The sequence below is a fragment of the Coregonus clupeaformis genome, chromosome 19, assembly GCF_020615455.1.
Source record: "Coregonus clupeaformis isolate EN_2021a chromosome 19, ASM2061545v1, whole genome shotgun sequence".
Classification (NCBI taxonomy): domain Eukaryota; kingdom Metazoa; phylum Chordata; class Actinopteri; order Salmoniformes; family Salmonidae; genus Coregonus; species Coregonus clupeaformis.
In genome coordinates, this window is record NC_059210.1 from 164873 (window position 1) to 181860 (window position 16988).

At 45.1% G+C, this 16988-nt stretch overlaps 1 protein-coding gene across 1 annotated transcript; it reads right to left on the reverse strand.

Moving 5' to 3' along the window:
- Positions 1–4238: 4238 nt before the first annotated feature.
- LOC121556849 (vitamin K-dependent protein C-like) lies at positions 4239–13917 on the reverse strand. Its single transcript, XM_041870749.1, has 2 exons — positions 13802–13917; positions 4239–4845 (listed from the first exon to the last, which is right to left on the reverse strand). The coding sequence occupies exons 1-2, from the start codon at positions 13915–13917 to the stop codon at positions 4239–4241; spliced, it is 723 nt and encodes a 240-aa protein (XP_041726683.1).
- Between the last annotated feature and the right edge of the window lie 3071 nt (positions 13918–16988).

A 16988-nucleotide genomic window follows, 5' to 3' on the forward strand; every position in this document is an offset into this window, starting at 1 on the left:
AGTGTTTTACTCTCATGGTATAGGTTTGCATTGGTGTTGTGATTGCTAATTGCTGACAGTACAGTTTACACACATACTTAAAGAAGACAGAGTAGAGTTGAATTGATTCTATTTGAATTCACAATTGATTAGATTTGAATTCACATTGTTGAAAGCACATGGACATTGTTAAATAGTCAATTCCACCGCTAAAAAATGTAATATGACACCAATACCAGTAGCTATGGTCTGAGAGGGATCAAGAAGAACAGAACCTCATTAACAGCGTTACAATGCCTTCTCCAAAAAAGTGTTTCTTTCGTTGTCAGTTGTATCATTCATGATAATGTCAAGGAAATACAAAATAATAATCCAATCAAATCAAATCCAATTTTATTGGTCACATGCGCCGAATACAACAGGTGCAGACATTACATTGAAATGCTTACTTACAGCCCTTAACCAACAGTGCATTTATTTTTAACAAAAAAAGTAAAAATAAAACAACAACAAAAAAAGTGTTGAGAAAAAAAAGAGCAGAAGTAAAATAAAATAACAGTAGGGAGGCTATATATACAGGGGGGTACCGGTGCAGAGTCAATGTGCGGGGGCACCGGCTAGTTGAGGTAGTTGAAGTAATATGTACATGTGGGTAGAGTTAAAGTGACTATGCATAAATAATTAACAGAGTAGCAGCAGCGTAAAAAGGATGGGGTGGGAGGCAGTGCAAATAGTCCGGGTAGCCATGATTAGCTGTTCAGGAGTCTTATGGCTTGGGGGTAGAAGCTGTTGAGAAGTCTTTTGGACCTAGACTTGGCACTCCGGTACCGCTTGCCGTGCTGTAGCAGAGAGAACAGTCTATGACTAGGGTGGCTGGAGTCTTTGACAATTTTGAGGGCCTTCCTCTGACACCGCCTGGTATAGAGGTCCTGGATGGCAGGAAGCTTGGCCCCAGTGATGTACTGGGCCGTACGCACTACCCTCTGTAGTGCCTTGCGGTCGGAGGCCAAGCAGTTGCCATACCAGGCGGTGATGCAACCAGTCAGGATGCTCTCGATGGTGCAGCTGTATAATTTTCTGAGGATCTGAGGACCCATGCCAAATCTTTTCAGTCTCCTGAGGGGGAATAGGCTTTGTCGTGCCCTCTTCACGACTGTCTTGGTGTGTTTGGACCATGATGGTTCGTTGGTGATGTGGACACCAAGGAACTTGAAGCTCTCAACCTGTTCCACTACAGCCCCGTCGATGAGAATGGGGGCGTGCTCAGTCCTTTTTTTTTCCTGTAGTCCACAATAATCTCCTTTGTCTTGGTCACGTTGAGGGAGAGGTTGTCGTCCTGGCACCACACGGCCAGGTCTCTGACCTCCTCCCTATAGGCTGTCTCATCGTTGTCGGTGATCAGGCCTACCACTGTTGTGTCGTCGGCAAACTTAATGATGGTGTTGGAGTCGTGCCTGGCCATGCAGTCATGGGTCAACAGAGAGTACAGGAGGGGACTGAGCACGCACCCCTGAGGGGCCCCCGTGTTGAGGATCAGTGTGGCAGATGTGTTGTTACCTACCCTTACCACCTGGGGGCGTTCCGTCAGGAAGTCCAGGATCCAGTTGCAGAGGGAGGTGTTTAGTCCCAGGATCCTTAGCTTAGTGATGAGCTTTGAGGGCACTATGGTGTTGAATGCTGAGCTGTAGTCAATGAATAGCATTCTCACGTAGGTGTTCCTCTTGTCCAGGTGGGAAAGGGCAGTGTGGAGTGCAATAGAGATTGCATCATCTGTGGATTTGTTGGGGCGGTATGCAAATTGGAGTGGGTCTAGGGTTTCTGGGATAATGCTGTTGATGTGAGCCATGACCAGCCTTTCAAAGCACTTCATGGCTACAGACGTCAGTGCTACGGGTCGGTAGTCATTTAGGCAGGTTATCTTAGAGTCCTTGGGCACAGGGACTATGGTGGTCTGCTTGAAACATGTTGGTATTACAGACTCAGTCAGGGACATGTTGAAAATGTCAGTGAAGACACTTGCCAGTTGGTCAGCACATGCTCGGAGTACACGTCCTGGTAATCCGTCTGGCCCTGCTGCCTTGTGAATGTTGACCTGCTTAAAAGTCTTACTCACATCGGCTACGGAGAGCGTGATCACATAGTCATCCGGAACAGCTGGTGCTCTCATGCATGCTTCAGTGTTGCTTGCCTCGAAGCGAGCATAGAAGTGGTTTAGCTCGTCTGGTAGGCTTGTTTCACTGGGCAGCTCGCGGCTGTGCTTCCCTTTGTAATCTGTAATAGTTTTCAAGCCCTGCCACATCCGACGAGCGTCAGAGCCAGTGTAGTACGATTCAATCTTAGTCCTGTATTGACTCTTTGCCTGTTTGATGGTTCGTCGGAGGGCATAGCGGGATTTCTTATAAGCGTCCGGGTTAAAGTCCCGTTCCTTGAAAGCGGCAGCTCTACCCTTTAGCTCAGTGCGGATGTTTCCTGTAATCCATGGCTTCTGGTTGGGGTATGTACGTACGGTCACTGTGGGGACGACATCATCGATGCACTTATTGATGAAGCCAGTGACTGATGTGGTGTACTCCTCAATGCTGTCTGAAGAATCCCGGAACATGTTCCAGTCTGTGCTAGCAAAACAGTCCTGTAGCTTAGCATCTGCGTCATCTGACCACTTTGTTATTAACCGAGTCACTGGTGCTTCGTGCTTTAGTTTTTGCTTATAAGCAGGAATCAGGAGGATAGAGTTATGGTCAGATTTGCCAAATGGAGGGCGAGGGAGAGCTTTGTATGCGTCTCTGTGTGTGGAATAAAGGTGGTCTAGAGTTTTTTTTCCTCTGGTTGCACATTTAACATGCTGGTAGAAATTAGGTAGAACGGATTTAAGTTTCCCTGCATTAAAGTCCCCGGCCACTCGGAGCGCTGCATCTGGATGAGCATTTTCATGTTGATTTATGGCCTTATACAACTCATTCAGTGCAATCTTAATGCCAGCATTGGTTTGTGGTGGTAAATAGACAGCTATGAAAAATATAGATGAAAACTCTCTTGGTAAATAGTGTGGTCTACAGCTTATCATAAGATGCTCTACCTCAGGCGACCAAAACCTCGAGACTTCCTTAGTATTTGATTTTGTGCACCAGATGTTGTTTACAAATATACACAGACCGCCACTCCTTGTCTTACCGGAGTCAGCCGTTCTATCCTGCCGATGTAGCGTATAGCCCGCTAGCTGTATGTTATCCATGTCGTCGTTCAGCCACGACTCGGTGAAACATAAGACATTACAGTTTTTAATGTCCCGTTGGTAGGATAACCGTAATCTTAGGTCATCCAATTTGTTATCCAATGATTGAAGATTGGCTAATAGGATTGATGGAAGAGGCAGTTTACTCGCTCGCCGTCGAATCCTTACAAGGCACCCCGATCTACGTCCACGATATCTCTGTCTCTTCCCTACGCGAATGACGGGGATTTGGGCCTTGTCGGGTGTCTGTATAATACTGGCCAATGCCAAGTTCAAATTCTAAAATAATTTGATGACATGTACAGTATGTTCCTAATCTTATACGTTAGCGGTAACTTGTCACATATAAATGACTACAGCATAATATGAGTTTGGGAGTGCAGTTTGTATCTGAGGGCATATGAATGATACATTGGAGTTCATCATATAATAATGCACAGGGAGTTCGAGTTGAGTTTGACATGGAAATCGTTCGTCATCGGGACGTAATTGATATGATCATATCAAATATAAGGGCTGGTGAGTGTGATAAGATGAGGTTGGAGTGCATTGTTGGAGTACAATAATACATTATCAGCTTTTCTAAAATCATGTGGGGACTGAGTTGGAGATAATCTTTCGAATTCACAATAGAAAATAAATATATAAGGTTGGGTGAGGTCAATGAATTGAAAAGTTATCCTTACATTGGAATGCCAACTCATCTCCTAAATAAAGTTGCATTTAAATGGACTTGACCCCCAACCCTAGAGAGAGGAGTTATGAAGGGGAAAGGGGACGAGAGTGCACAAGGGACCGAGGACATGAGACGTGGATAGGGGACAGGTTGAACAGAGGGGACCCACCCCTCATTCCCTCCCCCCACCACATCACCACCACGGCCCCGTCCCCAGGTGGCTCTGCAACCAAACAGCTTAGTTGACCATCCAGGTGTAGACCCCGTAAACCCTCTGGCTCCCACACTCGTCCGAGCCCCCCCATGACACCAGGCCTTGGGCCACCCAGGGCCCGCTTCCGGGCTCCTCCATCACAAAGGCCTCCCGCTGTCCCCCAGGCACGTGTCGTGCCTGCCCTCGTAGAAGCCGGCACAGAACATGTTGTCAGTGATGTTGTAGTTGATGGAGCATGAGGGGTAGCTGGCCTTGCACTCCTCCTGCGCCACCACGGGCAGCTTGACATACTGCATCACGTCCGACACCATGCCCAGGTCGGAGGAGAGCATGGCAGTGTCAGCGGCCGCGGAGGCGTTGCGGTTGGAGATGCCCCAGCCGGCCACCAGGCCCAAGGTGTTGAGCTGGGAGCTCTGGGGGCTGTCTGGGGGCAGGCAGACAGGCCGCACCAGCTCCCCCACAGGCACCGCCTGACTCAGCTTGACCAGGGCGATGTCGTTGTTGTAGTTGCAAGGGTCGAAGTAAGGGTGGAGGATGACTTGCTCCACTGAGCGGTTGGTGGCGTGTTGCTTGGCGCTGACGTCGTGCAGGCCCAGGTAGACGCGGACGTGTTCGGGTGACACAGGCACCACAGTGGCTTCCACGGTGAAGAGGACCTGCCAGGGGAAGAGACCTGGCACAGCACTACGCCCCCCGACGATACGCTTCATCTGCGCTGGAAAGGGCTGGGACGGCTCCCCCTTGCTGAAACACACAGACACAGACACAGAGTGTGAGTTGGACTCATGCTCTCCTGATGAGGTAACCCTGTGTGCGACTTAAAACCAGTGGCACCCTCGGTCCAAGAGAGAATTTTGAAATAGTTAAGATGGTCATCAAGGCAAAGGGTGGCTATTTGAAGAATCTCAACACTTCTTTGGGTTACAACATGATTCCATATGTGTTATTTCATAGTTTTGATGTCTTCACTATTATTCTACAATGTAGAAAATAGTAAAAATAAAGAAAATCTCTTGAATAAGTAGGTGTGTCCAAACTTTTGACTAGTACTGTATGTAAAAATAAAAAATAAAGAGTTTAAAAGCCACACACAATGTGTAAACGTATTACAACTGGAGCAGGCCAACCCTGCTGGGTGTGCAGGCTTCTGTTCCAGCCTAGCACTAACACACCTGATTAAATGTATCAAACCTAATTAGTTGATAATGAAGTGTGCTGTTGCTGGGATTGAATAGAAGTCTGCTCACCCAGTAGACCAGGGATCAGTTGAGCAAGGTTGGCCACCTCTGGTATGGACTTTTTGTTTTTCCACCTGAAATTATGCTTTAGTAATAATAGCCTACTTGTTACTAAGATGTCTAACCTTTAGATATGAGTTAGCTTACTTGTACTCTTTGAAATTATATGAAAGTGTTGATTCTTTGTGAAGTGTTTAAACTTGTTTTAATTGCTAACTTAAACTATTATTGAAGATGAACTAGTGTCAATGTTGTTTAATCACAGGTCACAATCCTGCAATAAAGAGGGGAAGGGAACATGTCTCTAATTTGTCTGTTTCTTTGTTGTATTCTCAAATGAACACTATCTTTTTGTTCAGTTGTAAGCTCTCCAATTACTTTTGATTGTCACTCTTTTTTTCAGGATATCAGGCATGTGAATCCATTTTGCAGCTGATAATGGCATACAACGCCAATGCAGCCATAGGCCTACAGCAGTGGTTCCGAACTCCAGTCCTTGAGTACACCCAACAGCACACATTTCTTTTGTAGCCCCGGACAAACATACCTGATTCAACTTATTGAGGGCCTGATGATTAGTTGACAAGTTGAATCAGGTGTGCTTGCCCGGGGCTACAATAAAAATGTGTACTGTTGGGGGTACTCGTGGACCAGAGTTGGCAACCACTGGCCTACAGTATGAAGGCATTTGCCTTATGGCCATTTGCAATGCACCCCATGATATTGTGCATCTGAAGCAGAGAATAACTTAACTGACACATTGTTTACATAGCGTTGAGCTATATGTTCTCAATTTAAAAACGATACCAGTAGACAATGTACAGTGCATTCGGAAAGTATTCAGACCCCTTCCCTTTTTCCACATTTTGTTACGTTACAGCCTTATTCTAAAATTGATTAAATCGTTTTTTTTTCCACATCAATCTACACACAATACCCCAAAACGAAAAGTGAAAACAGGTTTAGACATTTCTGCACATTTACTAAAAATAAAAAACAGACATACCTTATTTACATAGGTAGTCAGACCCTTTGCTATGAGACTCAAAATTGAGCTCAGGTGCATCCTGTTTCCATTGATGATCCTTAATTCAATTGATTGGACATGACTTAGAAAGGCACACACCTGTCTATATAAGGTCCCACAGTTGACAGTGCATGTCAGAGCAAAAACCAAGCCATGAGGTTGAAGGAATTGTCCGTAGAGCTCCGAGACAAAATTGTGTCGAAGCATAGATCTGGGGAAGGATACCAAAATATTTCTGCAGCATTGAAGGTCCCCAAGAACACAGTGGCCTCCATCATTCTTAAATGGAAGAAGTTTGAAACAACCAACACTCTTCCTAGAGCTGTCCGCCCGGCCAAACTGAGCAATCGGGGGATGAGGTGACCAAGAACCCGATGGTCACTCTGACAGAGCTCCAGAGTTCCTCTGTGGAGATGGGAGAACCTTCCAGAATGATGACCATCTCTGCAGCACTCCACCAATCAGGCTTTTATGGTAGAGTTGCCAGACAGAAGCCACTCCTCAGTAAAAGGCACATGGCAGCCCGCTTGGAGTTTGCCAAAAGTCACCTAAAGGACTCTCAGACCATAAGAAACAAGATTCTCTGGTCCGATGAAACCAAGATTGAACTCTTTAGCCTGAATGCCAAGCGTCACGTCTGGAGGAAACCTGACACCATCCCTACGGTTAAGCATGGTGGTGGCAGCATCATGCTGTGGGGATGTTTTTCAGCGGCAGGGACTGGGAGACTAGTCAAGATCGAGGGAAAGATGAACGGAACAAAGTACAGAGAGATCCTTGATGAAAAGAGCTCAGGAACCTCAGACTGGGGCAAATGTTCACCTTCCAACAGGACAACGACCCTAACTACACAGCCAAGGCAACGCAGGAGTGGCTTCGGGACAAGTCTCTGAATGACCTTGAGTGGCCCAGTCAGAGCCCGGACTTGAAACTGATCGAACGTCTCTGGAGAGACCTGAAAATAGCTGTGCAGCGACGCTCCCCATCCAACCTGCCAGAGTTTGAGAGGATCTGCAGAGGAGAATGGGAGAAACTCCCAAAATTCACGCTTGTAGCATCATACCCAAGAAGACTTGAGGCTTTTGGTTGATACATTTGCAAAAATGTCTAAAAACCTGTTTTTGCTTTGTCATTATGGTATTGTGTGTAGATTAATGAGGAAAAAAATAAATTTAATCAATTTTAGAATAAGGCTGTAGCGTAACAAAATTTGGAAAAAGTCAAGGGGTCTGAATACTTTCCGAATGCACTGTATATGAGGCTAATCATTATACTAGATTTTGTACATGCCTTGTGTTGTTTAGTGCAAATCCAACCCTTGTAATCTAGGAAGTGAAATGTCTGAAAGCACGAGATGATGGGATCCTTAGTTTATAACATACACAAATACTACTACCAAGTTCAATACCAGATACTTTTCTCCCAGAAGGTCTCAGTGGCACTTAGATGTGCCAATGTGATAATGAAGATGGTTTTCCTAAGACAACAATTACATTGTCTATGCTAAATGTGTTTAAATTGTAAATAAAGAATAGTTGGGCTATAAGAAATACAGTACATTTTATTCAATGGGGCAAGGAAAAGCAGCGATGACACACAAAATATTTTTCTCCCCAACTGGTAGTTAGTCTTGTCCCATCGCAGCAACTTCCCTATGGCCTCGGGAGAGGCAAAGGTCGAGAGCCATGAGTCCTCCGAAACACAACCCTGCCAAGCCGCACTGCTTCCTGAGACACTGCACGCTTAACCCGGAAGCCAGCCGCACCAATGTGTTGGAGGAAACGCCATACTGGCCCCGTGTAGCTCAGTTGGTAGAGCATGGCACTTGCAACACAAGGGTTGTGGGTTCGTTTCAATGGTGAGGGTGGTGCTCAGGGAAGAAGGCAAGATGGCGGATGGCGAGATGACGTGAGGCAGAAAGAAGGGTGTGAGGTTCAAACCCAAACCGACATCTGCAAAATACAAGCTGAGTACTTTCTCCTTTGAGTCAAGTACAGGAGGGATACAGTAATTACATGTTCCTCTCCTGAAAAGCCTGAGCAGTCAACAGATAGTGACCTCTTAGAAATTGAACCTGACAGAAGTGAAGAGGAAGAACCTGCGCCAAAAATGTGAGGGGAAGGCTTCCGAGCCTCACCCCAATGATCAGGAAAATGCCAGAGATGACTTCGGTCCAGTGGGAGTACGATTCTTGGAGAACGTAGATCCATGCCTTTTGGACGATCCATTTCTGGTATCAGTCTGGGTGAAGAAGCAGTTGGGTTCTGTCAATTCGGTCAAAGTATCCAGAGGTGGACTTGTGTTGATGTTTTGTGTGTCTGTTGCCCAGAGGGTGCTGCGCATTTTGTGACTTGGGACGAGAACTGCGTCCTGCTTTGCTCTCCGGAGCAGAGCATCACTGAACAGAGTGATAACTGAGTTTGGTGTTGAGTGTTGAGGTGGATCAACTGAGGATCCCCGGTGTCTGTGATGCACGTTGTTTGGTTCAATGCAGAACCCTGTCTGTCTTCCTGAGAGGATCCCTGTGAGTAGTAGGCCAGTACAGAGTGACCCAAACAGTTTGTGTTTTAGTAAGGTTGGCTTCTTGGCATTTATTGCATTAACTGTACCGCACAGATGGAAAGAAAAATCCCAGAAGACTAAATTGGCGGTAGCAGCAGCAGAGACATTTTTGGGTGTCAGAGATTTTAGTAAAAAAGAACTACAGAGGGTTTAGAGAGAAGGGTTTACAGCCTCCCAGGCCGACGGCCTGGTGTAGGATCTGTTAGGGACAAAGTAGTGGAAAGGGTTGGTGGGGTGTGTTGGGGATAGTGGTATATACAGTGACTTCAGAAACTATTCACACCCCTTGACTTTTTCAACATTTGGTTGTGTTACAGTCTGAATTCAAAATTGATTAAAGAAAAAAAAATGCACCCATCTACACACAATACCCCATAATGACAATTGAAAACATGTTTTTAGCAAATGTATTTAAAAGGAAATATCAAAATCTCATTTATAAACACTACTAAAGTTTGGACACACCTACTCATTCAAGGGCTTTTCTTTATTTTTGTAGAATAATACTGAAGACATCAAAACTATGAAATAACACATATGGAATCATGTAGTAACCAAAAAAATGTTAAACAAATAAAAATACAGTTTGTATTTGAGATTCTTCAAATAGCCACCCTTTGCCTTGATGACAGACTTTACACACTCTTGGCATTCTCTTAACCAGGTTCATGAGGTAGTCACCTGGAATGCATTTAAATTAACAGGTGTGCCTTCTTAAAAGTTAATTTGTGGAATTTCTTTCCTTCTTAATGCATTTGAGCCAATCAGTTGTGTTGTGACAAGGTAGGGGGGGTATACAGAAGAGAGCCCTATTTGGTAAAAGACCAATTCCATATTATGGCAAGAACAGCTCAAATAAGAAAAGAGAAACGACAGTCCATCATTACTTTAAGACATGAAGGTCAGTCAATACTGAACATTTCAAGAACTTTGAAAGTTTCTTCAAGTGAGGTCGCAAAAACTATTAAGCACTATAATGAAACTGGCTCTCATGAGGACCGCCACAGAAATGGAAGACCCAGAGTTACCTCTGCTGCAGAGGATAAGTTCATTAAAGTTACCAGCCTCAGAAATTGCAGCCCAATGTCACGCCCTGACCTGGAGAGACTGTTATTCTCTAGGTAGTTTGGTCAGGGTGTGAAACTCTATGTTAGAATTTCTATGTTTAGGATCTAGAATTGTATTTCTAGGTTTGGCCGGGTGTGATTCCCAATCAGAGGCAGCTGTCGCTCATTGTCTCTGATTGGGGATCATACTTAGGTACCCTGTTTGCGTACCTTAGTGGTGGGATCTTGTTTATGTTCTGTGTTAGGCTTGTATGTGTATAGCCTGAGGACTTCACGTTACGGTGTTTCTTGTTTTGTTTATGTTTATTGAGTTAAATAAACATGTACGCTTTTCACGCTGCACCTTGGTCTGACCCGTCTCTCAATGTTCGTGACACCCAAATAAATGCTTCACAGAGTTCAAGTAACAGACACATCTCAACATCAACTGTTCAGAGGGGATTTTGTGAATCAGGCCTTCATGGTCCAATTGTTGCAAAGAAACCACTACTAAAGGACCCCAATAAGAAGAAGAGACCTGCTTGGGCCAAGAAACACGAGCAATAGACATTAGCCCGGTGGAAATGTGTCCTTTGGTCTGGAGTCCAAATTGGAGATTTTTGGTTCAAACCAGCGTGTCATTGTGAGACCCGGTGTGGGTGAACGGATGATCTACTTATGTGTAGTTCCCACCGTAAATCATGGAGGAGGAGGTGTTTTGGTGTGGGGCTGCTTTGCTGGTGACACTGTCTATGATTTCTTTAGAATTTAAGGCACACTTAACCAGCATGGCTACCACAGCATTCTGCAGCGATACGTCATCCGATCTGGTTTGGGCTTAGTGGGACTATCATTTGTTTTTCAACAGGACAATGACCCAAGACACCTCCAGGCTGTGTAACGGCTATTTTACCAAGAAGGAGAGTGATGGAGTGCTGCGTCAGATGACCTGGCCTCCACAATCCCCGACTTCAACCCAATTGAGATGGTTTGGGATGAGTCGGACGGCAGAGTGAAGGAAAAGCAGTCAACAAGTGCTCAGTGTGCAACTCCTTCAAGACTGTTGGAAAAGCATTCCAGGTGAAGCTGGTTGAGAGAATGCCAAGAGTGTGCAAAGCTGTCATCAAGGCAAAGGGTGGCTATTTGATGAATCTCAAATATAATATAATATATATATATATATATATATATATATATATATATTTCATAGTTTTGATGTCTTCACTATAATTCTACAATGTAAAAATAAAGAAAACCCTTGAATGAGTATATGTGTCCAAACTTTTAACTGGTACTGTAAGTATTCACACCCTTTGCTATGACACTCCAAATTGAGCTCAGGTGCATCCAATGATTTATACCCTTTCCCCCGCCTCATCACAATTCTATCTCGGATATCTACAGACAGTTCCTTGGACTCCTAGTCAGAGCAGGTGTGTTTCTTTGTAAATAGTGTCCAAACAATTGAATTGGCCACAGGTGGACTCCAATCAATGAGGAGATAAAAATGTAATTCTTTGGCCTGGATGCAAAGCGCAATGTCTGGAGAAATCCAGGCACAGCTCATCACCTGTCTAACACCATCCCTACCATGAAGGATGGTGGTGGCAGCATCATGCTATGGGGATGCTTTTCAGAGGCAGGGACTAGGAGACTGATTAGCATGGAGGGAACAATGAATGGAGCCAAATACAGGCAAATCCTTGATGATAACCTGCTTCAGAGTGCAAACAACCTTAGACTGTGAGCGAAGATTTACGTTCCAACAGCACAACGACCCCAAGCATACAGCCAAAGCAATGCTGGAATGGCTTCAGAACAAGAATGTGAAAGTCCTTGAGTGGACCAGCCAAAGCCCAGACTTGAATCCCATTGAAAATCTGTGGAAAGACTTGAAGATGGCTGTTCACCACCACTCCCCATCTAACTTAACAGAGCTTGAGAAAATCTGTAAGGAAGAATGGGAGAAAATCCCCAAATCCAGATGTGCAAAGCTGATACAGACATACCCAAGACGACTCAAAGCTGTAATCGCCGCCAAAGGTGCTTCGAAAAAGTATTGACTGAGGGTTGTGAATATTTCTGTATTTCATTTTCAATACATTTACTAAAATGTCCAAACATGTTTACAATGTGTCATTATGGGGTATTGTGTGTAGATGGGTGAGAAAACAATCTATTTAAGAATGTTTTAATTCAGGCTGTAACACAACAGAATGTGGAATAAGTCAAGGGTTATGAATATTTTCTGAGGCGCTAGGGCACATAGGGTTAGATGGTGGTGCAATTTCATTATTTCTCCATTTCCCTTTTCTTTGTGAACAAATGTGTAATGCACTTTCCGAACTGTGAAAGGCAGCAATCCACAACAAAGCCTCTAGTCTGCCGGAAAACCACATGAAGAAGAAGAAGTGGTCCCATGTAGCTCAGTTGGTAGAGCATGGCGCTTGCAACGCCAGGGTTGTGGGTTCGATTCCCACGGGGGGCAAGTATGAAAAAATTTATGCACTCACTGACTAAAATGGAAGATATACACTACTGTTCAAAAGTTTGGGGTCACTTAGAAATGTCCTTGTTTTCGAAAGAAAAGCAATAATTTTGTCCATTCAAATAACATCAAATTGATCAGAAATACAGTGTAGACATTGTTCATGTTGTAAATGGCTATTGTTGCTGGAAACGGCTGATTTTTAATGGAATATCTACATAGGCGTACAGAGTCCTATTATCAGCAACCATCAGTCCTGTGTTCCAATGGCACGTTGTGTTTGCTAATCCAAGTTGATCATTTTAAAAGGCTAATTGATCATTAGAAAACCATTTAGCAATTATGTTAGCACAGCTGAAAACTGTTGTGCTGATTAAAGAAGCAATAAAACTGGCCTTGAGACTAGTTGAGTATCAGCAATTGTGGGTTCGATTACAGGCTCAAAATGGCCAGAAACAAATAACTTTTTTCTGAAACTCGTCAGTCTATTCTTGTTCTGAGAAATGAAGGCTATTCCATGCGAGAAATTGTCAAGAAACTGAAGATCTCGTACAACGTTGTGTACTACTCCCTTCACAGAACAGCGCAAATGGGCTCTAACCAGAATAGAAAGAGGAGTGGGAGGCCCCGGTGCACAACGGAGCAAGAGGACAAATACATTATAGTGTCTAGTTTGAGAAACAGGTGCCTCACATGTCCTCAACTGGCAGCTTCATTAAATAGTACCCGCAAAACACCAGTCTCAACATCAACAGTGAAGAGGCGACTCCGGGATCCTGACCTTCTAGGCAAAGTTGCAAAAAAAAAAGCCATATCTCAGACTGGCCAATAAAAAGAAAAGATTAAGATGGGCAGTCTGAGATATGGCTTTTTCTTTGCAACTTTGCCTAGAAGGTCAGCATCCCGGAGTCGCCTCTTCACTGTTGACGGGTACTATTTAATGAAGCTGCCAGTTGAGGACCTGTGAGGCGCCTGTTTCTCAAACTAGACACTCTAATGTATTTGTCCTCTTGCTCAGTTGTGCACCGGGTCCATTGGAACACAGGACTGATGGTTGCTGATAATGGGCCTCTGTACGCCTATGTAGATATTCCATAACAAATCAGCCGTTTCCAGCTACAATAGCCATGTACAACATTAACAATGTCTACACTGTATTTCTGATCAATTTGATGTTATTTTAATGGACAAAAAAAAAGCTTTTCTTTCGAAAACAAGGACATTTCTAAGTGACCCCAAACTTTTGAACGGTAGTGTATATTGATGAATCAGAATACAACAACAGTCACGTCTACTCCTGCTCCCTCCATCCGGTGCTTGATGTCGCCTGTCTACTAACCACCGGTCCTGACAACCCACATTGAGGAGAGAAAGCACCAGGAAAGCCTTCCCATCCTCATCATCACCGCACCCACACACAAAGTCATCCTCGGCCTCCCGTGGCTCCAACTTCATAACCCCACCATCTCCTGGTCAAAGATGAGAATCACCACCTGGGAACCAGGATGCCAGAGGACCTGTTTTCCCTCACCCTGTGGTTCCACGTCGGTGGAGGGCCCTGTGAGTGTCCTCCAGCCCATTAATCGGTCCTCCCATATCGTTGGCCCCGTGTTTTGGGATGTAGATGTGGACATCCGCCAGCGCAACTATGTCCCCACGGGGGTAAGAGATCAGCTGTTGACCTGGGCACACACATCTCTCGCCGCTGGACACCCCGGTATCACCCGCACCATCTAATCACTTTCCAATAAACACTGGTGGCCCATTTTGGAGCAGGACGTCACCCACTATGTCAACTCATGTTCGGTATGTACTCAATCCAAAACTACTTCCCCTTCTCGTGTCTCAGCGGCCTTGGTCACATCTGTCCATAGACTTTGTAACAGGTCTCCCTCTTTCTGATGGTTTTACCACTATTCTGGTTGTTGTTGACAGATTCTCTAAATCCTTCAGTTTTATCCCTCTCTCTGGTCTACCTACCGCTCTCCAGGTCGCTGAGGCACTATTCCATCAGGTCTTCTGGCACTATGGCCTTCCAGAGGACATAGTTTCCGACCGTGGTCCCCAATTCACATCGCGGGTCTGGAAAGCCTTTATGGAGAAGCTGTGGGCCATGGTCAGCCTCACATCCGGGTACCGGCCTCAGTCTAACGGGCAGATGGAGAGGACCAATCAGGATCTGGGGAGGTTCCTAAGGAGTCACTGCCAGGACCGGCAGGGGGAGTGGGCCCGGTTCCTTCCCTAGACGGAATACGTCCAGAACTCACTTTGTCACTTTGCCACCGGGCTGACCCCCTTCCAGTGCGTCCTGGGATATCAGCCGGCCCTGGCTCCATGGACTCCGAGCCAGACGAGGCCCCTGCAGTGGACAAGACGTTCCAGTGTGCGCCGTCAGAAGGATCAGGTGGACCGCCTCCCATGTTCCATCCTGGTGATTGCGTCGGGCTCTCCACCAGGAACCTTCCGCACCGCCTGCCCTGCCGGAAGCTGAGTCCCCGGTTTGTGGGGCCCTTCAAGGTCCTCCGGAGAGTCAATGAGGTAACCTATCATTTAGAACTCCCCACCAACTACCGGTTCTCACCCTTCTTTCATGTTTCCCTCCTCAGGCCGGTGGTTCCTCGTCCCCTGGCTGAGGCCATCCCCTGTGACAACCCTCCGCCTCCCCTGGACATCGAGGGGACCCCCGCCTATGATGTTAAGTCCCTCCTGGACTCCCGATGTTGTGGGGGTTGGCTCCAGTACCTGGTAGACTGGGAGGGGCACCCCAACATCATCCGGGATTTCCATCTCCGTCTTCCTGGCCAGCGTCGTCATGCGGCTGGAGCCGTGAATCGGGGGAGGGGTACTGTCACGCCTATCCCTGCTCCCTCCGGCGCTCGACATCGCTGGCCTACTAACCACCGGTCCTGGCAACCCACATTGCGCACACCTGGAAACCATCATTGCGCACACCCGCTCCCCATCGCTAAGCACACCTGGACTTCATCACCACCCTGATTACTCTCCTTTCATACAGCCCTCAGTAAGCCTCAGTCATCAGGCAGTATTCACGTTTTCTAGCTAACAAGGCTATTGAAATTAACTTAGCTAGCTATCTTAACCACCACCACCAGCTAGCTTGCTATTTTGTTATTTAGTTGTTTAGTGAACAAGATATAAAACTGAACATTACTTTATTTGTGAGATTAGCATAGAAACAACTTTCAAATTAGAAATATAGTTATCTACAAAAACAGAATCATTCAATAAATCACAAAAAAATGCTCACTCACCATAATAGCAGACTGGTCAACTGTCCTCTCAGAGCATGCAGCACGTTTGAAATATAAGCTCCTAGTAAGAGTTAGCTAAACTGTTTTAGCCATTGCATTTAGAAACCATTTTGCTAACATAGCCACATCATTAGCTGGCAAGCTAGCTGCACTAGCCAAATCGGGAATCCACATTTAACAAAGCTCTGTTTAGCAAGAAAAGGGTAACTATCATTTTTTCCCCTCTTTTTTAATTTCTTTAAATTGCTAATTGAATCAGACTATTAATTGCGTTGTAAAGCTAGCATGAGCTAATGGCCCAAGATGCCTTTCTGTCATAGTGTTCCCCCTGCAGGCAGAAGAGTAAAACGGACCTTACTCACTTCAACCTTATCCCTTCTGAGGCAGCAAAACCAACAGTATCAACTCCTTCTGCCATAGGTCCTCTGAGGCAGAAAAACAATTGCATTACTCCTCTCCCTATGAACCTTCCTCTGAGGCAACAAAAATAAAAAAGTATATTCCATTCTATAACATTGCCTTCCTCAGAGGCAGCAGTGTTTTTAAGGTAGCTATTCTACGCTAGTAACCTCCACTGAGGCATCAGTAACTGTACTAGATTACTTCCATAGCCGCGGGAAGTAGGGGTGCTGAGGGTGCTGCAGTACCCCCTGAAAAGGAGATTGTAAAAAATAATATATACAAAAAATATAGATACAAATATATATGTTTTTTTTCACAAAAGTAGTGCACTGGGTCTTTACTAGTATTAGGGGACCAATATAGATGTCTGTAGCGGGGCAAAACATTTTTGTTTTGCATCTCTGCTTTGGCAAAAAAGGTAGTTGTATAATTAAGAACAGTAGACCAAGTCCATATTATGGAAAGAACACTTCAAATAAACAAAGAGAAACTTTGAAAGTTTTATCAAGTGCAGTCACAAAATTAAGCGCTATGATGGAACTGGCTCTAATGAGGACCGCCACAGGAATGGAAGACCCAGAGTTACCTCTGCTGAGTTACCACCACTCTGGACTACAGAGAATTAAACCACCTTGGATTATGTGACCGTTGGCAAGCTAACTAACATTAGCTAATTTATTAGCTGCTACTGTAGTACTTTAGCTAGCATTACAGTTAAGTGAATAATATGGCGAGCTAGCCCACTCAAAGTTTCCTTATATTATTTGTGGTCTGTATATGCTCATCAGTTAGCTCAGTTTCTTCTATATGACAGGCGAGATAGCTGTCCATTGAACGTTGGACATCATGCTT

Bases quoted from the DNA above. Each gene is read 5' to 3' on its own strand.
- LOC121556849 (XM_041870749.1), bottom strand. From the start codon at position 13,917: ATGAAGTTGGAGCCACGGGAGGCCGAGGATGACTTTGTGTGTGGGTGC. The intron at 4,846-13,801 runs GTTAGTAGACAG...TGTGTGTTTCAG, and splicing joins GTGGGTTGTCAGGACCGGTG to CAAGGGGGAGCCGTCCCAGC.